General features: G+C 39.1%; 1 protein-coding gene across 1 annotated transcript in view; it reads left to right on the top strand.

Annotated features, from left to right (window-relative positions):
* The window catches only part of atf6 (activating transcription factor 6), a 335,361-nt gene that overhangs the window by 122,110 nt on the left and 185,739 nt on the right, over window positions 1–27,512 (top strand). The window contains exons 12-14 of the mRNA XM_043699998.1: window positions 1,684–1,783; window positions 10,047–10,114; window positions 21,935–22,046. Coding sequence (XP_043555933.1) covers window positions 1,684–1,783; window positions 10,047–10,114; window positions 21,935–22,046 — 280 coding nt within the window. The remainder of the gene's footprint in view (window positions 1–1,683; window positions 1,784–10,046; window positions 10,115–21,934; window positions 22,047–27,512) is intronic.

The raw sequence follows: 27,512 nt of genomic DNA, 5'->3' as shown, positions 1-27,512 counted from the left end.
TGAAAGTCTAAGTTTCCAACTAATTGTGTTCATTTAACAAGGCTTTTTGTTTGTTTATTACAGTAAAAAAAATTATGTCTTATGTCTTGAAATTGAAACATCATTTTAAAAGTTATTGGATTTATGGGATTTCAACAAGTAGACAAAGGACTTGACTTTCCTTGCAAATACCTGGATTTGATTCTAGATGACATGACGAAATTGTTCTTTCAAATTTGAGAGGACCTAATTAGTCCTTTTTTTGGAATGTCATATTATTCAGAAGAGTTTAGAGCAGTGTCAGGAAAGCCTTTTACAGCTGTGGCTATTGTACTTGCCCTGGCAATGCTTGATGCCAGGTTTTAAAAAAAAACACAAAACAAGTCAATTTCATACTATAGAAAAGCCACACATGAAACACATCAAAATTCCTCCCTTAAGCAATTCAACTGAGCTCACAATTCCTTTAGTTTTACTATCAATTGACGGCAGGGAGGCATGGGTGAATCCATGCCCATCCACGCAGCAAATTGATTTGACAAAGCATACAATCTCTCTCCTCTTTACAAGTATTATGTTTTAATATGTTGTAATAACAATGTTTTAAGTATCAACCATATTTTGAGTCTTGAGCTAGCTGACAGAATAATGAAACTAAATGCATAAAAAGTAGCTATTTGGCTGGCTCATCATGCCTGTGCGATGCTGTTACACTGGTACGAGTGCTATTTTAAATTTTATATTTCCTTTTTCTCCCCTCCTTTCAGCAGTGACTCACTTCACTGCAGAGCTGTCCTGTTAGTTGAATCATGAAATAATAAGCTCAGTTTAGCTATTTATTTCAGTTTTAATATCCTTAGAGGAATTCATATAACTGCAAATGAATTGTGACCTTCTCAGTGCTTGAAGGATAAATAAGCAGGCTACCTGTATGCAGTAACACTTAGCCCAAGATAACATTAACCCTGTGGAGCTAGTTCCCTATGTTTCCTGTGGATCAAGCCATAGTTATTGAATTTAGTGTACGGATATATTTTAGTAACATGGTGAATATTTGAACGGTTATTTTTAATGGCAAGCCATATGTGAGCAGAGTTAAACTATTCACCGCCAAGAAAAATTGTATATCTATGTGCTATTAGTGTGGTAATAGTGTTTTATTAGATTAGATTAGATTAGATTAGATTACATTACAGTGTGGAAACAGGCCCTTCGGCCCAACAAGTCCACACCGCCCCGCCGAAGCGAACCCACCCATACCCCTACATTTACCCCTTACCTAACACTACGGGCAATTTAGTACAGCCAATTCACCTGACCCTGCACATCTTTGGACTGTGGGAGGAAACCCACGCAGACACGGGGAGAACGTGCAAACTCCACACAGTCAGTCGCCTGAGGCGGGAAGTGAACCCGGGTCTCTGGCGCTGTGAGGCAATCAGTGAGGATGTTAAGTCTCTAGGCACATAAAATTCATGCATAATAATCTGTTTAAAAAAAAATTAACTGAAGGAAGATCCCTACGTCTGATTTTTTTGATTATTTAATTTGTAGTTGAGCTTATTGAATGAAACAAAGATAATCCATTTTAACCACACTTTGTTTCAACAACTCCAATTGATAGTCAGCTTATGAAAATCATCTGAGATAGTGCTGTGGTAATTCATTTCTCATTTAAGTATTTTCTCCATTGTCTTGGCGTAGACTAGCAGATGAACTCCGTGGGTGGGTACACCGACATGAAGTTGTCAGAGTGAAAATGAGAAAAGGATCCAAAATGTTTCATAAAATACGAACAGTGTCGGTAGGTACTTAACTTTATAAACATAAAGTAAATGTTCAGTTGAAAAATTCTGTTTGTGAATATTTATTAATTGAAAAACAGGTAAATATTCCAGGAGTTATAAAAAAAAAACATTGAATTTACTGCCACTGAAATGATTGCCTCTTGTTTCTAAGCTACGGTGTGTGTGGTTGAGGTTAGTGTACGTGGTAGATGATGTCTGGAATTGTGCAAGCACCATATTGCAGAAGAGCTAAGATGTCCCAGTAATTCTACATATTTCAGATATTCCAGCAAAGCAAAGGTTTGACTCATAATTTGAATCTTGTATCGCATGGAGTACAAGAGCCTTCTTTTGGCTTTTGGACCTTTTCTGCCCCATTAACTCAAGTTACTTTTGTTACCTCTCTCTAACTAATGTCAGTCCTTCCTCCTTATGGTCTCCTTTTAATCTTCATTGGCAATGATAGCGAGCTACATTTCATAAAACAAACCCAGCATAATGATCAGAAAACCTTTGTCAGTCTATCTCGTACTTAATGTATGAGAACTGCAATCCATCTTGGATAAGCTACATTGTGCCACACTATTAGAATTTAGCTAAGATTGGTTGACATCTTAATCAAAGTTCAACAAGGAGGCAAGTTAGCTAAGATGTCATTTTGTCGTTATTCTTGTATGTTTGCAATTATTATCTTCAGTTTTCCAATTGAAAAGCAGCTGGTAATTTCTGAAAATTTCCACTATTTAAGCCTTTGCATTATTGTAATTGGATCCAAGAGGCCACAAGTAAATTTCTTTTTAAAAGACTCATAATTAAAATGTGAACAACGTTTAATGCATTTAATGAGTTTGTACTCGTTGACATCAAGTTGATACAGATACAGAATTTTAGTGTTTGACCATTATATAACTATATATAATTTTCAGTCAACAATTGTCATGTTTAGTTGAATCCAAGACTCAGCAAAAAGATTTAATCAATAAATTAAATTATCAAAACCTCTCCTGTCATGTGCTTGAGGAATTGTTTTGGTTAAAGCTGATCTTGGAATTTGACATCAAGATAGCCAGTGCAATCTTTATGATCTTTTTCTCAATGCTGACAGCTTCAAATTGTTAGTTTTTCCAGGGATGAGAGAAGATTTCTGTTGTTCCAACTAAGGAGTTCTCTACTATGTTAAAAATTATTATTTGTCAACAGTCCTTATGTCTTTCTAATGGTTATGCAATTGACTGTATAGTTTGCTTTAATCATGATTCAAACCACTAATTAGATTGATGACCACCACCAATTCTAAGTATTAGGTAACATTTTTTATCCTCCAATGTGTTATTTCTAATTTTGTGCTGTTTTTAAGTCAGCTGTTCCTTAAGGTACTCAGAATACTGCTTAGATCCAGATTCTTCTGACAGAATCCATTGCTTATCCTTGTCACCCTGGCAACTTATCTCGGTATCTTTGGCAAATGTTATAATCTACTGCCAACGTTTCATTTTGTTTTGTTAATGAGAAGTGTGAAAAGAATGGAGTAGATCTCAGTGACTTGTTTGAGAAGGCACCTCACTGCCACCTACTCATAAGCAATAGGGATGAGCGACAAATGCCAACCTTTCCAGTAATACACACATCTCCTGAAAGAATACATAAAATTCCATTCTTCATTGCTGACAGCAGTCTCTTGCTCCAATTTATATTATGTCTGGTCCCTTGGCAAGTTAATTTTCAAGTTAGTATTTCATTTACCTTGATGAAACTTCAAAATTATATTAATCTAAAGTGCTAAATTACCATAATAGACTGAAGATGTTGCTTTATAGGCCCATTACAATATATACTACAGTAACTGACTGTGGTAATTTAGCAATGGCAAGTAATCATGGCAATACAGTTTTCATTCTCATTTTTGGCATTTTGAAGAAATGAGATATGTTAACTGACAGAGCTTATGCTGTTGTGCTGTATTTTTCCTCTATATGCAGCTAGTAGAAGGGAATAAGCAACAGTAAAGAACTGAATTTTGTTTAAAATTGTGGTTTGAAATTATGTTCAATTTTGGCTCCCAACAGCTTTGCCTGTTTTGCTATCATCCTGGTTCATCATGCCTGTTCGGCAGTTCTGTTTATTTTGTTCAGCCAAAAGAAAATAGCACTGCTAGAACTGTACACTTGGGAAAAAATTATGTATTTACCCATATGCAAAAATCATTCAGTGTAATAAAATTTAGGAAAATAGAGAACACCTGTTTGCAGCAAATGTCATGGATCAAAGTCCTTTCTGATGAGTTCATGGTTTAGTAGTCAGAAACAGTTTGTTTTTCTCATGGCTTGAAGTTGGAAAGTTGGCAAACTGCTGTGCTCTTGTACCTATTGAGTTTCCTTCACTGGCAAAATGTTCAAACACAACAACAACAGCAAACTTGATATTTTGTGTGGTACAGCAATGTACCTCCTGTTGAATACCTCTGGACCAAACAAAGAAAAATCACTGTTTAATTAGTATGAAGAGGAGGAAGCAAAGTGTTTGTCCTAATGTCTTGCCATGGTGGATGCCAGTTGCACACAGCACTGCTGCATTTTCCAAGATTGATTGCTCATCGCAGCATACTGAGTTAGTGGAGTTTATTATATTGTTTACCCGTTGCTACTTACTGCATGGCTTTTGTTTCTTCTGATTATGGCTCATTGTTGTGCACTCTGCATCCCAACAATTTGTGTTGCACACGCCCATCATGTCCTGCTCACTGTGTTGTTTGCATAGTGCTCTGTAGACTGTTGAGGGACACCATTTTACTAGATTTGTGTATCCAGCATCTCTTTCCACCTGGGCAGCTAGTTGTGGCAATAATGGACTCTCTTCAAATTACTCAATTCCGTCTCCTGGATTTTTAATCCTCTTCCTGGCACTTGAGCCTCCTCTACTCCAGTTTAAAATCAACGTCTCTGGAGTTAGCTGTCAGGCATGCTGGTAAATGATCTAACATATATTGTCTCTTTTACCTGGTGACAGTTTGTTTTCAAGTTAGAAGATGATTAAACTCCTCACGTAGTCTGATGAATTATTCTGAATAAGCTGCATAATTTTCTAAAGCATTTACAGTGGTATGATTTTTCATATTATTATGGAAAAGAGTCTCCGAGAAATGAGGAATATTATTTCCACTGGAACAGAATATAACAAATTATTTGGGTGTTCCCTTGGGGACTCTGTGATATACACACACGTCCTCTTTGTTTCTGTCCTAACACCTCTCATACCCAAATTCATTTTGTTGATGAGTTCCTCTTGTGTTCTCTGGACACTACTTCTTTGTAACTGCTGACTGCTCAACTTACTTGCCTGGCTGCAGATGCTGGAAATTTGAAATAAAAACACAAAATTCTGAGAATTCTCAGCAGATCAAACGGCATCTTTAAAGAGAAACAAAGTTGATGTTCAAGTAATTTATCACCCTCCTCAGTCTGAAATGTTAACGCTCTTTTCACAGATGGGGCCTGATCTTCTGACTGCTTTCAGCATTTCTTTTGTCTTGCCTCTTCCGGACACTTGTTCCAGTCCAGACACTTGTTCCATCTTGTTCAGGTTGAAGAAGGCCGATAATGCAAAAGCAGTGAGGAATTTAGTGTTTAGGAGAAGTAAATCTGAAAGTAAACTGCATGTTCAAGCTCTTTTCCTATCAGTTTTCAGCAGGTTTCTTCTAACCTAATTGAAGAAACTTGCTGAAAACTGATAGGAAAAGAGTATAGTCTTTGTGAAGTAAGAACAACAAAACTTATAAATCACAATGCATGAACTAAAACAAAGTTTGTTTATGGAGAAAACTGTGAAGCTGTTCCAATGAAGAATGATTTTTTTTCTATTGACATTTAATATAACTGAGACTGGAGGTACAAGACAGGAATAGAAGGACAAACTGCAAACTCCCCATAAGCCTCTCTGTAGTCGCACGTGCTTTAATCCTTGAAAATTAAATTGTTTTTATCATGCTTTGCTGCTGCTTTTGAACAGTAGAGATAATTTAGTATATATGCATCTGTTTTAGGACCTGATAGTGTAATGTCTGTCACCTTGTTTGTTTATGAGTTTCAATTTCATAATATTCTCCCAAATCATAAAATTGATGCCAAGAACTCCGTTACGACCCAGACTTGATCAGGCCTGTTTTCTGAATATCAAAAGGTACCAAATGGAGAAGTTGCGTCTGAACTTTGAGTTTTCTTTAATCTGTCGAGTATTATCTTCAATGTGGTAACATTGGTGTTAAAGATTGGTGTACGGTTTTTCTTAACAATTGGCCTGAGGAGGGTGATGCCAGTCACTGAAAAGATAGTGGGGGCTGGGATAGAAAAACTAAACTCATGATGTCTCAATTTATACACCTGTTAAATTATCTTAGAATTGTAGATTCCATATAGTGCGGAAAGAGGCTATTCAGCCCATCGGATGTGCACCGATCCTCTGAAGAGCATCCCACCCAGACCTAGCCCCTAATTTTATCCCCATAACCCTGCATTTACCATGGCTAATCCACCTAGCCTGTGCAACCCAGGACATTGTGGGGCAATTTAGCATGGCCAATCCACCTAACCTGCATATCTTTGGACTATTGGAGGAGACCGCAGCGCATAGAGAAAACCCACGCAGACATGGAAGAATGTGAAAACTCCACACAATTGGTTGCCCAAGGCTGGAATCGAACCCTGTCATTGATGCAGCAGTGTTAACCACTGAGCCACTGTTCTGCCCTTGCCAAATGAAATTGGGCTACTATAAATCACAGTCTGTAAGTTGACTTTTGAAGCCTCAAAATCCTTCCAAAAACAGGAGTCACAGCAGAACTCTTGAATAAGATCAATCCGGCAGAGACAGCCTGTTGTTCTGAAAGAGAAGATGTGTTGGGCCAGATTAAGAACTACAAAATGTGTACAAAGTTCAGATGCAGCTTCTCCATTTGGTAATCTTTTGATTTTCAGAAAACTGTTCTGACCAAGTTTTTGGCACCAAATCTTCTTTAAGACATTAATATAATGCACTGTGGATAAATGAGAATCACTGAATGTTTTGTACTTAAATTTCCAGAAGACATTTGATATAGTGCCAAATCAAATGCTTCGGTGGAAAATTTAGAGACAGCAAAAAGCATTGATATGTGTAGAGAGTGGGGAAAGATATGGCAAATGAATATAATTTGGAAAAATGTGAAACTGTCCGTTTTTGGCAAGGAGAATAAAAATGAACCATATGATTTAAGTAGTTAGAGATTGCAGAGATCTGAGATACAGAGAGACCTGATTGTTCTTGTGCATGGATTACATACAGAAGGTTAGTATGCAGGTGCAGGAAGTCATTCGCAAAGTAAGAAAATGTTCTTATTTAGTGTGAGGGGAATTGAATACAGAAGTGGTAATGTTGTCCTTAAGTTTGTAAATTTCAGGAGTCTTGTAATTTAAACTCGAGCATCAGAATTAATTTGTTTACTTGAGATGTTAACTGATGAGCCAACAGGAGACCATTGAGTGCAGTAATTTAGGAAACTTAACACCTATTAAAGTAAGGCAACAACTTCATGGTCTTAGTACGGCTCTTGCTTTCCATTGCAGCTGAGGGAGCAGGTTGACACTTGGTTTCTTGGTCTCTTTCCAATTCTCCCAATTGGAAGAAAGATGACTTCAAACTTCTTCTGTATTTTGGTTACCAACAGCTGTGCTATTAACTCTCAGCCTAATCAATTATGTCATTAAATTCTGATAAGCTTAAGTGAGATTAATTGATAATTGGTTTAAGGGTTCATAAGAAATAGGAATAGGCAAGGTCATTCAGCCCCTCAAGCCTGTTTTGAAATTTAGTAGGATCATGGCTGATCTGACATTCCTCAGGTTCACTTTTCATTTTCCCCATAATGCTTGATTCCCCGACTGATCAAGAATCTATCTGTCTCAGCCTTATAACCCACTCCATTGTTTCTAACTTTTCTTTCTGTAACTAACTTGTCGTGTTAATTTTAAAAATGAAACAGAGAAGACTGAATTCTTTTCAAGGTTCACAATTCAGTCCACCTGCTCCACCCCCACCCTATTGCTGAGGAATCAGCAGAGATCAGGATTGGCTGTTGGTCAGTCACTCACTCTGCAGAAAGTTAACAAAAGCTAAGAGGGAGTTAATCCTATGACTTCCTAATGGATATGAAAACAACTGGTAAGAACTGTTGCCAATCTGAAGGAAAAATGAGGGACTGGAATTGTAAAGCCAAACCCTGGATGCTCAGTCGATGGCTAGAGTTTGAGCAGCGAGGTCTGCAAAGCTGTTGTTCCCAGAGAGGGGATGCACCATGAGTGCCTGCTTGTTAGGGAACCACGGGGGCGTTGTTTGAAGCAAAGAACAGATAACTACGACTGGAGCAGTAAAGGTCGAACTGGAAGACCATTTTCGGTGAGGAGCCGTATTGTGAGTGTCTAGTTGGTAGTGAAAAATGAGGAAAATGCCCAGAAGAAGGAACCAAACCAACTCAACTCTTTTTAAAGGCTTAAACTCTTTCATCACCAAATTGACATACAGCTGGTCAGAGGGGTTCAGCACATTTGGAGTTGGGAACTGCTAACCCCTGATTCAGATACTGAGTCTCTTTCTCTGTCTTTAACCTAATATCTAACCTCCCCTCCTAATCGTTAGTCTTGTCTGCCAGGTTTAAGTGCCAATTTGGGGGAAAAGGGAATTTTGGGGTAACATTGTGGGTAGTTAGTGGTTTTAAGAGTTTGTATCATTGCCATTCCTAGAATTTTGTGAAGTACATTTTTAAAATAATAACTAGTTATTTCTGTTTTACACAAAACAAATGGTGAAAATGAGGACTGCAGATGCTGGAGATCAGAATCAAGATTAGAGTGGTGCTGGAAAAGCACAGTAGGTGATGCAGCATCCGAGGAGCAGGAAAATCGACGTTTCGTGCAGGAGCCCTTCATCAGGAATGAGGTTGGGAGCCTCCAGGGTGGAGAGATAAATGGGAAGGGGATGGGGCTAGGGCTGGGGACAAAGTAGCTCAGAGTACAATAGGTGGATGGAGGTTGGGTATAAAGGTGATAGGTCAGAGAGGAGGGTGGAGTGAATCGGTGGGAAGAAAGATTGGCAGGTAGGACAGGTCATGAGGATGGTGCTGAGCTGGAAGGTTCGAACTGGGGTAAGGTGGAGGAGGGGAAATGAGGAAACTGGTGAAGTCCACATTGATACTCTGGGGTTGAAGTGTTCTGAGGCGGAAGATGAGGCGTTCTTCCTCCAAGTATCGGGTGGTGAGGAAGTGGCGGTGGAGGAGGCCCAGGGCCTGCATGTCCTCGGCAGAATGGGAGGGGGAGTTGAAATGTTGGGCCACGGGGCGATGGGGTTGATGGGTGCGAGTTTCCCGGATATGGTCCCTAAAGCGCTCTCCGAGAAAGCGTCCAGTCTCCCCAGTGTAAAGGAGACTGCATCGGGAGCAACGGATATAACAAATGACATTTGTGGAAGTGCAGGTGAAACTTTGATGGATGTGGAAGGCTCCTTTGGGGCCTTGAATAGAGGTGAGGTGGGAGGTGTGGGCGCAGGTTTTGCAATTCCTGCAGTGGCAGGGGAAGGTGCCAGGAGGGGAGAGTGGGTTGTTGGGTCCATGGACCTGACCACCAAGCCATCCAAGACCCCCCTGAACTAGTTTGCAATCCTACTGTCCCCCTTGTAGACCCTCTTTGTTTTTGCAGTTTTTTTTGCCTGCATCTTAACCTCTCCTCACTTGTTTCTTAAAGCTGCGGTCCTGTCACTTGCACTGCATCATATGCTCCACACATGTGCCTGCCAATTTAGGTTTTCACCTGGGACTAGAATTCCCTCTCTGGCCTCCTGTGGCTTTATCAGTGAAAATATTGGTCTCACCCATCTATTCACTTGCTTGTATTAATTGTAACATAACCTGATTTATAAACACATTGAAGATAACTAACAAAGTTTTAGGGTTATTTGTTTGATTGATGAATAATACTTTTGTTTATGCAATAGATGTTTAAGTTAAAGTATTTTTGATTCATTTTCTCTTTAAGTCTGTCGCTGGCAGAAATGTTTACACTGAGACAGGATTTGGTGGTTGGATCGGTGATACCTGACTTTCAGAAAATCTATAGTCCACAGCTCTTATTGCAAGAAGTTCAAAATTCTGAGATACTTAACTTTTGATTAGTTTTCATTTTAGTCTCCCTTTACTCCTGTAATGTTATTTTCACTTTGTAAATAGTTTTTAATTTAGCTATTACTATTTATTTACAGAAATCTACTGATAAGAAGACTGATATAGCCCAGTATGTTACCGGGATGTACACAAACATTGATAAGAAGTAAGTTGTTTTATGACACAAATTCTCTGTTAAGTTGCTGCAGGGCAGTTTTCAGTTGGAGGTGGCTCAGTGCATGGGATAAAAATGTTTTCAATCACCTATGGTGAATGCAAAATTGGGGGGATTGTTGAGATCTGAAATAAAAATTATGTTCTAGAAAAGCTCAGCATTTCTGGCAGCATGTAGAGAGATGAAGGGGGCGAAGTCATATTTCTGAGACTTTCCAGCACTTAGTCTGTTTTTATTTTAGATCCCCCATTCTTTTCCACTTTGTTCCTTCAACCTTTAGGGACCAGCAAACAAATATTTGAAACAGAAAATCATGCTGGACCATTGGTTTTCATCCTGTGCTGTAAGGTTCTGTGTTTTTGAGAGTCTCACCAAAGATGATGATTTGAGTTTATATGCATTGCTACAATTTGTTATTGATTGCAGAAGGCAGCTTTTCATGTGTATTTGCACTTTTTCTAATGTTTTGTACAATTGTTTTGGCGCAGGACGAAAACTTTCATTGCTTGTACCAAATACTTAGTGTAACAAGGCAAAAATATTTAACAGATTTATGCACATACATGTTGGGAAATGCCTTCATACTTTCTTTTTATCTTTCTTAATTTGTTTTGTGGACAATCTGTTTACATGTCTACCTGAAGTTCTTGACAAGCATTATCTGCAGTTATGGAAATCAGTTGAGAGAAGAGCCAGTTTTCTAGCAGAAACTTACATGTGGTACTTTTTTTTTCCCAATTCAACTGGGTACAGCTGTGCCTTGGATGAGTAACCAAATGACGTAAACTTTTCCTCATTTATAGCTGTGATGTGAATTCTAAGGGGTTTGGTTACTTATTGGCTTAGCAGCCCAGAGTCTCATATTCAAATTCCAAAGTGGTATTTCTTGAAGAGTCAGCAGAGTTTGATGAACTGAGTAACTTTTTGTTCAATAGACTTGTATGTTGTAAATTTGAATAGCATGACATCGATGGAGAGTTAGTAATTGTCTTTTTTGGAGTGTGACATTCCTTAAGTATTACCTTGGATTGAGTTCAGCCTCTGGTTTGTCTTGAACCTTGATCATTAATATGAAAGCTCTCCTAGTTCTGCAATTGATTTTTAAAAAGAATCAGTTATGAGCCCTGCATTGTACTTAATTAGCTGTTTTTGTTGAGAGAGCAGTTTTGTTCTCAATTCCAGTGGGATGAAGCACTTGAGCAAAAGGCATTCTTTCATGGCCATAGTACTCACCAGTACTTGGATTCTGTTTCTGAAACTGTTGCCTCATTGAATCTCTCTTTCACTGAGGTCTGTAAATGAGTATTTACTCCTCAAATCTGTGTTTGCATGTCCTTATGGAATCCGTTCATTCTGGTTTAGTTCACATCACCTTGACAGTATTATTTTAAGTAGAAATTGGTAACGAACCATGGTGTTTTATCCCCTTTTATGCCTCCAAACATTTTGGGCTGACGTTATGGGGTCAGTTACACGACTCAAGCATGTACATCCTATTGTGGTACTGTATGGTATCACCTTCACATGCTTTCACTCTGCCTGTCCTGATACTGCATTACATCTCAATGGATGGCTTTTCCACTTACTACCTCTCTAAGTGGTTTCTCTAAATTACACGGTAAGCATTGGAGTAAACTTCCTTATATTCATGAACAGCCCATCCTGCTCCAACTCTCATTGCTCTGACATCTTAAACCATAGAGATCATTTGGCCCATTAACTACATAGAGTCATAAAGACATACAGCACAGAAGCAGACTGTTTAGTCCAATCAGCCCATGCTGACCCTAATCCCAAATGAAACTAGTCCCACACCCCTGCGCTCTGCCATATACCTCCAAACATTACTTATTCATGTACTTATCTAAATGTCTTTTAAGTGTTATAACTGTACCGCATCCATCACTTCCTCTGAACTACTTTGTGTTTTTTAAAAGAAAATGCCCCTCATGTCTTTTTAAAATTTTTCTCCTCTCATCTTAAAAATATGCCCCCAGTCTTAAAATTCCCACCCGAGGGGAAAGACATGTGCCATTGACCTTATCTAAACCCATCATGATTTTATAAACCCCTATAACATCATCCTTCTACCTCCTATGCTCCAGGGAAAATGTCACAGCCTATCCAGCCTCTCCTTATAACTCAGACCCTCCATTCCCAGCAATGTCTTTGTAAATCGTTTCAAAACCTCTCCCGCTTAATAATAATCCTGCTATAGCTGGCAGACCAGATCTGAGCACATGCCATACTTTGTGGAGAAATCCATTTAGTCTATTTTATTTTACCTACTGTACCTCAGAGCTCTGCGAGTTTATTACCAAGAAATGTCTACTGAAATTTCTTTTGAAATTATTGATTCACTTACTCCACCTTGGTAGGCAGTACGCTTCCCCATCTTTATTAGTCTATATTTCTATATTGTAGTCTGTATTTCTGATATTGTTATTTATGACCCAGAATTAAATGCAATTGAAGCAAATTTGAGTTTATTATTTTCAAACTCAGACAAAATTTTGCATTCTCGCACTAGTTTCATTTTATTCTTGCTAATGTAATAACTTGGAAAGCCCCACTGGAAAGGCACATCATTTGTTGAATGTGAAAATAGACCTACTACTCTCAGCATTCATAGGCTAGTCCCAGCCTGAGACAAGCAGTTCTGCTTTATAGATATTTTATAATGAACTTTTTCAGTTATGTTATTACATACCTCTGAGCAAGTGGGACTTGAACCCAGGCCTCCTGGCTCAGAGGCAGGGATACTGCACCACAAGAGCCCTGGAGAATTGCCAACGTGTCAGGCAGGTCACTATACTAATGGGAACTGGTGGGTCTACTTTATTTACTTTAATCAACCTGTTCAGAGATATTATTACATGTCTGTGTAGGTGGGGCTTGAACCCATGTCTCCTGGTTCAGAGGTTGGGACACTGCCACTGTACCACAAGAGCTCACTTGATTTCCAACAGAGATTAAGTGGTGTAACTTCATCAGAAAAGGATATAACAGTTTGCAGATATGGAAGCAATTATATTGAAAACCATTGTAAATCACTTTCTTCAAGTTAACGTTGTTTTGTTAAAGTCGAGATCTTGTTCTTTAGAAGCCATCTTTGAAGGAACATTACTTAGTTAAATCATCCAAACTTCCAATCCTGGCAGAGACTTTGGGCCTGTCACGTTTTCAGTGGATCCCTGACTTGGTGCAGAATGTCAAGCAAGATTTAATTTTGACAATTTTGATATGGTGTCTGGTGTTTTGAGTTAAAAGAAAGACTGAATATTTGACATTAAGTTCCATAAGTTTGTCAGCAAACCCAACACTATCATTGAAGCATATCTGGGAGCCTTGTCTTCTCATCATAACTTTCCAAGTAGACAAGTTTTTGTCAGTCATACAACTTAACAGATCATCAAGGCAAGCAATGAACATGATTCCAGGTAGAGAGAATTAATGTTCAAAACGAAGATTAAAGACACTGACCTTGTTTTCTTTGATGGAAATGAGTTTTTGGAGGGATATAACTTAATTTTTCAAGATAACGAAGACATTTGCTGTTGCTGATCCAGAGATGCAGAATGTCGGTGGATACATGAGTGAAAATACTCAAATTTTTATTTACGGAGAAATGACTGGCTTGTCTGACTTGGCCAGATTTGGAGGATTTGGTTTCTGGATTCAAGTCTAAGAACTTGGACAGTGTCATGAAAAACATTTTGAAAATATTTTCAAGTTTGGGATGAACAAATTGCTGACAAAGCACGACTAAGTGCTCAGCACTTACTTTGATTTAACTTTGTAGATGAGATCAGAATCCGGGTAAGAATGCACCAGCTTAATATAGGACTGGTGTAATGAATAGACCAGACTTGTTAACTATGATATGTTCTCTTTTCCAAAGGATTTTAGGAATCCAGTGGCATCAGGACCAATTTCTAATATTCATGTTTAAAATGAATTGAATCTAATTTTTGATACTGTCACAGCTGGCTTTGAACAGATGTCCTCTGGACTGATAGTTCATTCCTTTGTTCAATTGGTCACTAACCGAACCATTACATGACATGCTACTTTTGAGTGCACCATCGTGGAAGAAGAGATGATATCAAGCAACATTAACAATTTAACTGAAAGGCAAATTGAGGTGATCATTCAACTTCCCATAAAGAAAACAAAATGAAAGGTATTCCCCAGAGGTGTAAACAGGAATAAATGGAAGATGAACTTAAATGCTAAATTTTAAGAAGCATCTGAATTGAAGGGGAAAACTGGAGCAATGGAATGATTTTGGGAGGAAATTTTATCATGTGGGAGCAGATGGCACAACCGTCTGCAGGGACGATTAAATAAGTTGGTGGGGGTGTACAAGAAGTCAGAATTCTGGGATAATTATGCTGGAAGAGATTACAGGAGATATCATAATAGGCATCAAACGCAACGGTGAGACTTAACAACAAGAAAATTGTACTAAGTGCTGGTGAGGGAAACTGTTCAGCTGGGATTCACCCAAGCTGAATTGGTATCTGTGTCATTGGAGTCATTGTAGTAAATGAAATATTTTGAAGATATATGCAGAAGCTCAAGAGTGGAAGTAATATCCGCAAAAGATAATTAATGGTAGCAACAGGAGAAGGATAAATTCTGACAAGAAAAATTTTGGAAGATAATTGTAACCCAATAAAATTAAAATAGGTTGATACTCAAAACATGTCAACAAAATGATAAAAGACACTCTCTTAAGTCTAAACCAAACAGCTGTGCCCTGAAATCTTTTATTAAGACAGTGTCAAGTGAAATATGATTTTTCAAAATCCCAAACTCTATTAATGCTGTAAGGAGAAAGATGAGGGAGGCCACTAGAAATAAATAGTGTTAAATAAACATTGGGAATTGAGAGAGATTTGGAAATAAAATATAGTTTTGAAGCCAAATTCTAGAATAAGAAGTTCATTTAGTCTGATAACGGGAAGAATATTTGAAGCAGAATTGAACTCTCTTACAGCTTTTAAGAACTGTACACTTCCCATAAGAAAAAGTATTGTCTCCACACCCACTATATTCAAAACCTTGTATAATTTTAGAGATCTCTATTAGGTCACCTCTCAGACTTCCTTTTTGAAAGGAGAAGAGATCCAAGAACCAGTCAGTCATTAAATATGAGTTAGGCAGATTCTTCCTTGTCTTCTTGAGATTCTTTTAAAAATTGTCCACACAACCCATCAGAACTGGGATTTTTATTCTCCTTCAATTTGATTAGTTTGTTCAGTGTATGACTTTCTTTTTAATCCCTTTACTCATTTCATCAGTCAGTATCATGTCCATTCATTCTGTCTCTCTGTTAAATAGCGAATGAAATATTTATTAATTGTTGGTGCCATTTCTTTGTTATGCCGATGGCATTTATCTTGTCTGTCCTCTAATAATCATTTTTTCGTGGTAGCTTTCCCCTTTCAATGATGTGCCTATAAAATATATTAAATGATTCCAGGAATTTCACTTTTCTAATTCTATTAGAAAATGCATTCCACCCATGTGCATAAAATGAAGCAAAATGCTGCAGTCCTGTCTTAATTTTAAATTTTTCTTTGAATCCTTATTTCTTTGATCTGTTCTCACAATTTAAAGTGATGCAATATTAAAGTTAGGATCATCCTGTTCGCAACTTTCACCTTGAAATCTGAGTCACTAATTTGGTAGGCTGAATACCTCCTCCTATGCTCAAAATTTTAGCATTCAATGATTTCGATAGTTGTATATGTGCAAATAGATTGAGGGCATTTTTTTTAATCACTCATGGGATGTTGCTGTTTGGTGAGCATTTATTGTCTAACCCTCGTTGCCCTTGAGAAGATGTGATGGTCTGCCTTCTTCAACTGCTGCAGTCCTTGTGTTATAGGTTAACCCACAATGTTTTTTGGGAGGGTATTCCAGGATTTTAACCCAGCAGCAGTCAAGGAACAGCAATATATTTCCAAGTCAGGATGGTGAGTAGCTTGGAGGGGAACTTGCAGGTGATGGTATTCCCATGCTGCTCTTATCCTTTGAGATGGAAGTGGTCATGAGTTTGGAAGGTGCTGTCTAAGGATCTTTGGTGAATTTTCTTCAGTGCATCTTGTCGCTAGTACACACTGATACTCCTGTTCAGTGGTAGTGTATGCTTGTGGAGGTGGTGCCAATCAAGAGGGCTGTTTTGTCCTGGTTGGTGTCAGGCTTCTTGAGTATTGTTGAAGTTGCACTCATCCAGGCAAGTAGGAAATATTCCATCATACGCCTGATTTGCATCTTGTAGCTGCTGAACAGGCTTTCGGGGATTCAGGAAGTGAGTTACTTGCTTTAGGATTTCTAACCTCTGACCTGCTCTTGTAGTCACTGTTTTTATGTGGTGAGTCCAGTTGAGTTTCTGATCAGTGGATGTGGGGTGGGATTCAGTAGTGGTACCACCATTGAATGGCAAGGGGCGGTGGTTAGATTGTCTGTCTTTTGCTGGCGATGGTCATTGCCTTGCATTTGTGTGGTGTAAATATTACTTGTCACTTGTCAGCCCAAGCCAGGATATTATCCAGATCCAGTTGCCTTTGAACTTGGACTGCTTCAGTGTCTGAGGAGTTGCGAAAGGTGCTCAATATTGTGCAATTATCAGCAAATAGACTTATAGAGGTGTACAGCACAGAAATAGATCCTTCAGTCCAACTTGTCAATGCCAACCAGATATCCCAGCCTAATCTAATCCCATTTGCCAGCACTTGGCCCATATCCCTCAAAACCTTTCCTATTCATATACCCGTCTAAATGCCTTTTAAATAATGCAATTGTACCATATCCCCATTTCTGACTTTATGATGGAGAGAAAGTCATTGAAGCAGCTGAAGATGGTTGGATCTAGGACACTATTCTGAGGAACTCCTGCAGAATTTTCCTGGAACTGAGATGACTGACCTTCAACAACCATATCTATGTTCCTATGTGACAGGTCTGACTCCAAGCAGCAGAGAGTTTGACCCTGATACCCATTGATTCCAGCGTTTCGAGACCTCCTTGCTTCCACACACAGTCAAATGCAGTCTTGATATCAAGAGCAGTCACTCTTATCCCACCTCTGGAATTCAAATTTCTTGTACATGTTTGAACCAAGACTGTAATACTTCCATGAGCTGAGTAATCCTGGCAGAACCCAAACTGGGTGTTGCTAAGCAGGTGCTGCTTGTTAGCACTGTTGATGACACCTTCTGTTATTTTACTGATGATCCAGGGTGCTCAGATGGAGTGGTAATTGGCCGGCTTGGATTTGCCTTGCATTTCGAGTGCAAGACATAATTGGGCAATGTTCGACATTGTCGGGTAGGTGCCAGTGTTGGAACTGTACTTGGAAGAGTTTAACAAGTTCTGGAACACAAGTCTTGTGGAGTATTGCTGAAATATTGTCAGGGACCACAGCCCTTGTAGAATCATGTGCCTCCAGCTGTTCATTGAGATCATCTGGAATGAATTGAATCAGCTGAAGACTGGTATTGATGATGCTGGAGACGTGTGGAGGAACCAGCTTGGACCATAGACTCAGCACATCTGGCTGAAGATTGCTGTGAATGCTTCAGTCTTATCCTTTCCACTGATGTGTTGGGCTCTTCCATCATTGAGAATGGGGATGTTTGTGGTGTCTCCTCCTCCAGTAGGCTTCTTCATTATACACTCCCATTCTCAACTGGGTGTGGCAGGACTTACATATGATTTGTTGGTTGGAGGAAAGCTTAGTTCTGTCTATCACTTGCTCCTTATTGCAGTTTGGCACGCAAGTAGTCCTGTTTGGTAGCTTCACCAAGTTGACACCTCATTTTAAGGAATGCTGGGTGCTGCTCCTGGTCTGCCCTTCTGCACTCTTCATTGAACTAGGGTTTGATTTGATTCCTGTTTTGATTGTAGTGATCAAGTGGGGGATAGGCTAATTTGCATTGGAGTACAATTTTACTGCTGTTGAAGCCCACAGAGCCTCATGATGCCCAGGTTTGTGTTGCTAAATCTGTTTTAGGTCTGACTCATTTATCATGCTGGTAGTACCACAAAGCATGACAGAGGGTCTTAATGTGAAAGCAGGACTTCATCTCCAAGGACTATATGGCGATCACTCTTGTAGTCTTGTGATGTCTGCATGCTGCACGTTCACGTGAAGAGGCCAAAACAATGTTTGGATTGCACTCAGTCTTAAGATATTTATGACTCCGTGTCATGCAGTGTCCTGAAAAATCATCTTTGACATCATAAAAATGCTTGTTAACGAGTAATCCCACGCTTTCTTAATTTTTTTCAAGATTATAAAAAAAGCTCAGTGCAGTATTCTCAATCCTGTTCATTTTATGGCATGGAATGACTAAACCTTGCAGAAGGTGTTTGAGTTCCCTTGTGAACTACTTCTGGTTGTTTTGTACTGGTTTTAGATTGTTTAACTTTTTATTAATATTTTGTTTCCATCAATCACTTGAAATTATAAATGCATTTAATAAACAGCTTCTCTGCACAACTTAATATTTAGTATCATGAATTTTTGGCTTTGCATTGACAGGACATATAGTAGGCATCCTTCAAGATTTGCAGGAAGCATTTTCCTCTGATTAGATATACTATTAAGAGCAAAGCACCGATGCTAACTCTGCAGTTAGCATCATGAAGAACATTTTGTTATTGTATAGATAACCTTCTTTTGTTCCTTTTATCACAATTAGATTTATTTCTTGTCTCTTTACCCCTGTAAAAATTCATAAATTTCAACTTATTATCTGTTATGATGGTACTGTACCTTTAAAAGAGTTAAAAGCAAGCAGAAATATCTGATATAGCACCAAGTGATCTGAACAAGATATACTGTAATCTTTTGGTACAGCAGCTAGTGTAGCTGGTTGCTTGGAGATGACAAAACAAATTTGAATTCGGCCAGTTTAAATTATACCCCAAAATACGAACCTCCTATCAAGTTTGAATTAGTATATTGACTATATTAAAAACCAGTGAAACAATCCGTTGCTTTGGGGTATAAGACCGGGAAAAATTGAACTGTTGGAGGAGAACTACCAAGCCACCAACACATGCAGATTGCCTGGAGAATAGCTCTCTTAAAGGCAGATTTATCGATCAGTGACCTATGAAACATAATCCCTAAGAAGAAAGAAAGAAGACGGAGGAAGATCCAAAGAGAGAATTTGACAGCTGGCTGGTTTTGAAATTTGAATTTTTGTTAATTCTTAATCAGGGGTTTTATTGGACTAGTATTGTAGAAGGGGAAGGTAAAAGATAGGTTAGAGAGAGGAGTTGTAAATAGTTATTAGTTAATTGTTCTCTGTTATACTTTAAAAAATAAAGTTGTTAATTTATACTTTAAATAGTTCTTGGCCTCTCAGATTTTCACAGATTATTGCACGGAATAAACCTTTTCTGTGTTGTTGGTTTAACTTAAGCAGGAGGGTTTACCCCGTGTAGTAACATCTGTAAGAACATTTGTGATGTACACAAAAAATAAATCCTAAATTAGATTGAGGAATTTTTAGAATAAAGTAAATCGAAGAAAGCTGTTTGCTTGCATTCCTCTGCTCAATCGAAGGCTCTTGCATCCATGTTTATAGGACCAAGCCCTCCACAGTCCTTGTGGAGACCAAGTCTTGTCAGCACACTGAAGACACCCTCCTACATATTCAGTGGTATATGACCACCCATGCTATGGGGATGTGTTCAGAATATGATCCACACGGTGGCTCAGTGGTTAGCACTGCTGCCTCACAGCGCCAGGGACCCAAGTTCAATTCCAGTCTTGGATGACACACTCTGTGGAATTTGCACATTCTCCCCATGTCTGTGTGGGTTTCATCTGGGTGCTCTCGTTTCGTCCCACAGCTGATTAGGTGAATTGGCCATGCTAAATGGTCCATAGTGTTCAGGATGTGTAGGTTGGGTGCATTACATTCGGGAAATGTAAAGTAATAGGGTAGGTGAATGGATCTGGGTGGGATACTCTTCGGAGGGTCAGTGTGGACTTGTTGGGCTGAAGGGCCTGTTTCTATGTTGTAAGGATTCTGTGATTTATGGTGAGATGTCATCACATAAAATTGGGCATTCTTGAGGTTTGTGGACTATTGGCAGAATTGTGTGGCACCAAAATCTGTAATCTTCTAGTGGACATAGCCCTCTGACAATGACACCTGGGGTTCATTCCTTATTCAATGAAGTGAACAGAAGCACATGACAGAAGTAGCTCCAGGCATACCTAAAATTATGAAGTTGCAAGACAAGACTACAGTTATGCTAAAAAGCAGAGACATAATGTTACAGGTAGAGCTAAATGATCCTCTACCCAAACCAACGAATTAAGATGCTGCAGTCCTGCTACATTCAGTGTTGAAAATGATGGACTGTTAAGATTTAACTTCATTGCAGCATTAGTCCAAACATAGACAAAAGAATTGAACTCCAGAGGTATTCCACTGTTAACTCTGGTGAGAGTGTGATTGTCCTTGACGTTGTGGCAGCGTTCTACCAATTGTGACATCAAGGACCCCAAGCAAAATTAAATAAGGATAGAACTTAAAACCCCTACCGTGCGGAAACAGGCCTTACGGCCCAACGAATACACACCGACCTTTCAAAGAGTACCTACCCAAACCCATTTCCCATTACTCTACATTTAGCCCTGACTAATGCACCTAACCTACACATCCCTGAACACTATGGGCAAATTAGTATGGCCAATTCACACTAACCTGCACATCTTGGGATTGTGGGAAGAAACCAACCCCACGTAGACAGTCCCACGAATCTGGAATCGAACCTGGGTCCCTGGTGCTGTGAGGTAGCAGTGCTAGCCACTGTATCGTCCCAATATGGATGGAAGCATTCTCTGGTTGGAGAAATTCCTTGCACATGGAAAATGGTTTTGGTTGTTGAAAGCTAATCCTCTGAAACCTGTGACATTGTTGCAGGAGTTCCTTGAGTTGATGTCCGAGCTGCTTTATCAAAAACCTCTGACCATCATAAGATTTGGGCAGATAAATAGCAAATTATCATATTCACAAGTGTGAAGCGATGACTGTTGTCCAGACGAGAGAATTTAATACAATCCTCTCTTGACATTAAAGACATGACTGTCGCTAACTCTCCTATTTTCAACATTCTAGGAATTAATATTGGGCAGAAACGTAACTGCATAACTCTATATAAGTATTGTGGCAGCAAGCAAGTCAGAAGATGGGAATTCTCAGCGATCAATCCATCATCTAACTTGCCAAAGTCTGTTCACCACGTAGAAGATGCAAGTCTAGAGATTGTTGGAATACTCTGTGTTTGGATGAATGTAACCATGAAGAATGTTGACAATCTGCAACCCAAAGTAGACAGTTTTATATACCATCCACTACTGGTACTCAGGGGCAGCAGTCTTTACCATATATAACATGTGTGGCAGTAGTTCACCAAAACTGCTTTTTGACAGCATCTTTCAAAATTACTGTCTTAATCATCTAGAAGGATAAAGTCAGCAGATGCTTGGGAGAACCACCGCCTGCAGGCTCCATTCAGGGTCCTGAGTTGGAAATATAACTCTGTCCATTGATTGCTAGGTCAAAATCTGGAACTGGGACTTCATATGCTTTTGGCATGCTAAGATACACTATGTGGGTTCCAGTGGTTTGAGAAGGCTTTTTCTAAGGCAATTGCAAGTGTTATGGTCACAGCTGTAGAATAAAGTTTATAACCAAGTTATTTTTGCTGATAAATTTAAATCCGAAATGCTGTTTTTTTTCCTTTGCTAATATTTTTACTCTTTGTTATCTATAGAGACTCAGGGAGTGAATTGCAAGTGTATTACGCTCCAGATGAACGTTATCCAAACTTTTTTGAAGCTATTCGTAGGAGAGGCGATACCTTTTATTTGATATCATTTAGAAGGGTAAGTGCTCAACAATTTTACTGCTATATAAATATGGTGGACATGCTTGGTTATCAGTGCTTTTGGTAATCTATTAAAACTTGTGAATTTTGACATTTAAATTTTCCAGTCATTTTTCCTTTCTGTTAAACTGGAAAAATCTCAGGAACAGAGGATTGTAAGATGTGGTAATAGATGGTAAAATTCAAGCTATGTTGAATATATATTGAATATTAAAACCTATGCATCATGTTTGATGTAGGTTCACTTATTAGGATTTTAAGTTTTAATGTTTTATAACGTTAAGTTGAGGACAAAATTGAATGCAAAGTGACTTTTAGTGTGCTGTTGAAGCTTTGTACTGCAGTTCTGGAGACCCTATTATTGACATAATACACTACATAGGAAGAATTTGAATATAATAGAGAGATTGCAGAAGAGATTTACAAAAATGTTTCCAGGAATGAGGGGCGTCAGTTACAATGATAGGATGGAGACTTTGGAACTGTTCTCCTTGGATTGAAGGGTGCTAAAAGGGGACCTAATAGATGTTTCCAAAATAACAAAGGGAACTCAGTAGAGTAGTTGGGGAGAAACAATTCCAGCTTGTTTTTTGAAAAAAAAAATCAATGAGCGAGCACACATTTTATAACAGTTTGCAAAAGAAACAAATGTGGTGTTCTAAAAAATGTTTTCTCACAATGTATGTTTTGGATCTGAATACACTGTCTCGAAATGTGATGGAGCTAGAATCAAATGAGGTTTTCAAAAAGGCATTAGATTACTGTTTCTAGTCAAATGATAATGTGTAAGGGTATATGGAAAGGCAGGTGAATGGCACGAAGTAATAATACTCGTTTAGAGAGTTCATGCAGATATGATGGGCCAAATGGCCTCCTCTACACGTTGGCACTTAAGTGATGTAAGCTTCATCCTATCACGTTCCGCCTTCCTTAGGATCACTTGGCTTTTGTAGATCTTATGTGGTAGAGGCAAATGGATTGTTACTACATAGAAAGAGAGTACACAATAGTACTTGGAATTGTTTTAAAATTTTAACTTCTCTTTCAAGGATTTTGATATATTCAGCACTGTGTATGTTACAAAATCAAACATTAACAGTTAGTGATTGGGGAAAAGAGCTGACCTTGGGCCCTTGTACTAGGTTTTTGGACCTGTTTGGTTAACAAGGATGGAGAATGAGTCAGCAGTGAGTCTTGAAAGAAAAGGCACTTTTTTAACAATAAGATGTAGTTTACTACATGATAGCAGGAGATGCAAGTTATGTTGGTTAATTGGACATAGGTAATGAAACTAATATGGGCCAACCTTTCAGAGCAATTATCCTGTACAGACTTGAGGTAGATCCTGTTATCAGTCAGAGAATCTGAGTCAGAGGAGGAGAGATAAGTAATGCAGTGCCAACACCAATGCATTTGCTTTTTAAAATGTAATAAATCTTGCCATATTTTCACATGTGCTGAGGCTTCTATGTGGTTGGCCTGACTGTGTTTTACAGATTGAAAAAGTTAAGATATGATCAAGATCTGTACAATAGTGGGAATTCTTCACCTCAGCACTGCCTCTGGGGCAAGTGAACTTGATTTTAGTTTTTTAGGTTCAGAAGTATAGATGCGGGAAAGCGCTTGACCAACCTTATTTGTCCAACTAGAAAAGAAAATTAATGTTGAGCATCTTTTTGCTTCAAATCTGAGGCTCACATTTTCTGCAGTTAATCTATGATTTGCATATTGACCATTTGATTTTGGAAATCATTAACGAGAGTCCAGCATGAACTATTTACCAGCTTCAGACCATGCCTTATTAATCTAATGTGTAAGGTTTCCCAGATGATGCTTGTATTGTCCCTTATCCTTCTGATGTTTTGCATACATTGATAAAGTCTACTTTTGGTTGTCTCAATTCAGGGTTTGAAGACCCAGTTTGGCTACTGCTCTCGACAGGCATATGAACTTATGAAGCCTGCCTTATCTTGCTATTAGTGCATAAGTTATGACTTGCATTTTTTTTTCCAAATTGTTTGTCACACGAGAAACATATTCTTGCTTGTGTTTGTTGTAATTTGTATGAAGACTGTTAAAATCATGAGTGTTAACATATCGTTGAGGTGTGTTACAATCAGAAAGTAATAGTAGCTGAGCATCCTTTTCGGAGAGGTGAAAACTGTGGAACTGTTCAAGCCATTGAATGATGTCACAAATGATGCTTTTCTCCTAAATAACCATCAATTAAGGTCAAATGGTGGGGGGATTATTCAAAAAGTTGATGTTAGACTTTGAATCATTCAGTCTAAGATGTATCTGCAAGATTGAGGCTACTTATCCAATGCAGTAAGAAAGGGTTGCTGCTGTGTTGGAGGTGCCACATTTCAGAAGAAGTTCAAAGTGATGCCTCATCAGCCTTCTCAGGTCGACATAAAAGATCTCAAAGCACAATTCAAAGAAGAATAGAGGAATTTTCTTAAGTGTACTGAAGAGGATTTATCCATCATTAAGACAGATTTTGGAGGTTTTTGTTGTTTTTTGAGATTGCGCTCTTCACAAACTGGCTGTCGTGTTTCCTCCATAAAAGTAACTTGAATTCATTAATATTTCACTGACTGTGTGCTATTTTGGAACATTGAGCTTGTGAAAGGTGCTATAGAAATGGAGATTATCCTTGTCTTCCTTGATCTTCCTATCTCTCCCTTCTTTCGTCTCTCTATGTGGTGTGCTGTGCTTGGGATTGTTGGGTAACTTTAACCTTATTAGAACAAGAGTTTTTCTTGTACCAGCATTATCTGATCTCAGACAAGGCAAGTAGCACAGCTACTTAAATCCTGGAAATAATGAGAGCTCATTTGACAAGCATTTGTGGTTGCACTGTAAATTATCGTTTCAAGAGTTTGTCAAATGAAGCATTTTGAGCAGTCCAGGGTATTGGATAGCTTTAAGTTGACTGTGTTGTGAACTGTTGCATTTTAGTGAATTGACACCACTTCTCATTTACTCCTTGCAAAGCAAATCCCCTTCAAAGGTTCTAGGAGATAGCTGCATTTCCTGCTGTTTTCCCAGTAAAATGATGAACTTGCTAATAAGTTTTAGCACCAAGTTTGTCCAGTGTCAGTTATCACATTTTCCGCCAACCCAATCTCTTCTTTTTGAAGTTGATTTTCAGGCACTTGTGAAAGTGATATTCTGGCTTTTTCTATGATGACGATAGCACAACTTTGGGAATCTGCATGTGCTTAGTTATTAAGCATGGATTATGAAGTTAGGTCACAGAGAAGCCATGATATTGAATGCAGAACTGACTCAAGGTGAGAAGTGGCTTCTGTTCATACGTTCTATTATGAACATTCTCAGCATTTATTCTGAAGATAGTGTGTGCTTGGTCAAGAAGACAAATTATCTTGTCCTGTGAAAATTTGTGTGAAATCAGAAATGCAATAGTCTTGTATGTTGAAATGTCTCTCAGAGACAAAATGTTTCTCAGCTGTACAAAGAGTAGACAAATACTCGTGTAATCTCCACCCTATCCTCCCAACGATGATGCTCAGTGTCTGCTAGAGGAACACCTCAAATCATCAACTCAACAGGAGCAAAATTATTTCCTTATCAGCAATGTACTGGCTGAGAATGTGATGGGGTAAGATTTAACCACTGCTTTCAAAACAGCTTTGGATTATTACCTAAAGAGAGAAAATGTGTGGAGCTTTGGAGGAAAGGTGTGCGAGGGTGCTTTTCCACAGAGCAGACATGGTGTGCCCGGGCTAAACAGAATATAGCAAAGTACAGCACAAAACAGGCCCTTTGGCCCACGATATTGTGCCGAGGATTAATCCCAATCTAAAACAAAATAACTTAACGTACTCGCCTCTCAATTCACTGCTGTTCATATGCATGTCCAGCATTCGCTTAAATGTCCCTAATGACTCTGCTTCCAGCACCACCACTGACAACACATTCCACACGTTCACAACTCTGTGTTAAGAACCTATCTCTGACGTCTCCTCTATACCTTCCTCTTAACACCTTAAAGCTATGACCCCTCATGGCAATCAATCCTGCCCTGGGCAAAAGTCTCTGGCTATCGACTCTATCCATGACTCTCATTACCTTGTATACCTCTGTCAGGTAATTTCTCTTCCTCCTCCTCCTCCAGAGAGAAAAGTCCGAGCTCAGTCAACCTCTCTTCGTAAGACAAGCCCTCCAGTCCAGGCAGCATCCTGGTAAACCTTCTTTGCACCCTCTCCAAAGTCTCCGCATCTTTCCTATAATAGGACAACCAGAACTGGACACCAGGGTTTTGTGGAGCTGCAGCAAAATCTTGCGGCTCTTAAACTAGATCCCCCTGTTAATGAAAGTCAAAACACCATATGCTTTCTTAACAACCCTATCCACTTGGGTGGCAACTTTGCGGGATCTATGTATGTGAACACCAAGAATCCTGTCTTTAATCCTACGTTCAGCTTTCAAGTTCAAACTTCCAAAATACATCACTTTGCATTTATCCAGGTTGAACTGCATCTGGCATTTCTCAGCCCAGCTCTGCATCCTGTCAATGTCGTGCTGCAGCCTGCAACAGCCCTCGATACTATCAACGGCACCTCTAATCTTTATGTCATCGGCAAATTTACTAACCCACCCCTCAACCTCTTCATCCAAGTCATTTATAAAAACTACAAAGAGCAGAGCCCTGCAGAACATCACTCACCACGATCTCCAAGCAGAATACTTTCCACCTACAACCACTCTCTGCCTTCTGTCACCCAAGCAATTCCGAATCCAGACAGCCAAATCTCCCTTTATCCCATACCTCCTGACTTTATGAATGAGTCTACCATGGGGAACCTTATCAAATGCCTTGCTGAATTCCATATGCACCACATCCGCTGCTCGACCTTCGTCGACCAGTCTCGTCACCTCCTCAAAGAACTCCAAGGTTTGTGAGGCATGACCAGCCCCTCACAAAGCCATGCAGACTGCTTTTAATCATGCTATGCTTTTCCAAATAGTCATAAATCCTATCCCTCAGAATTCTTTCCAAAACCTTTTTGACCACAGACATAAGACTGACTGGTCTGTAGTTGCCAGGAATTTCCCTATTACCCTTCTTGAAAAGAGGAACAACATTCGCCTCCCTCCAATCCTCCGGTATGACTCCTGTGGAGAGTGAGGAAGCAAAGATTTTCGCCAGCGACTTAGCAACCTCCTTTCTCGCTTTCTGGAGCAAACTAGGATAAATCTGGTCTGGCCCTGGGGACATATCAATCTTAATGTTTGCCAAAATTTCCAGCACATCAACTTCAAATTCATTAATCTTAATCTGTTCAAGCCTGTTGCCCAGCTCCTCAAAGTTCTCATTCCCAACAAGGTCCCTTTCCTTAATGAAAACCAAAGCAAAAAACTCATTTCGGACTTTCCCTGTCGGCTCAGACTCCCTATACCGGCCCTACCTTCTCCCTGATCATTCTGTTATTCCTCA

This window comes from Chiloscyllium plagiosum, chromosome 11, assembly GCF_004010195.1.
Source record: "Chiloscyllium plagiosum isolate BGI_BamShark_2017 chromosome 11, ASM401019v2, whole genome shotgun sequence".
In the NCBI taxonomy this organism is placed as follows: domain Eukaryota; kingdom Metazoa; phylum Chordata; class Chondrichthyes; order Orectolobiformes; family Hemiscylliidae; genus Chiloscyllium; species Chiloscyllium plagiosum.
This window is presented reverse-complemented; position numbering and strand designations above follow the sequence as displayed.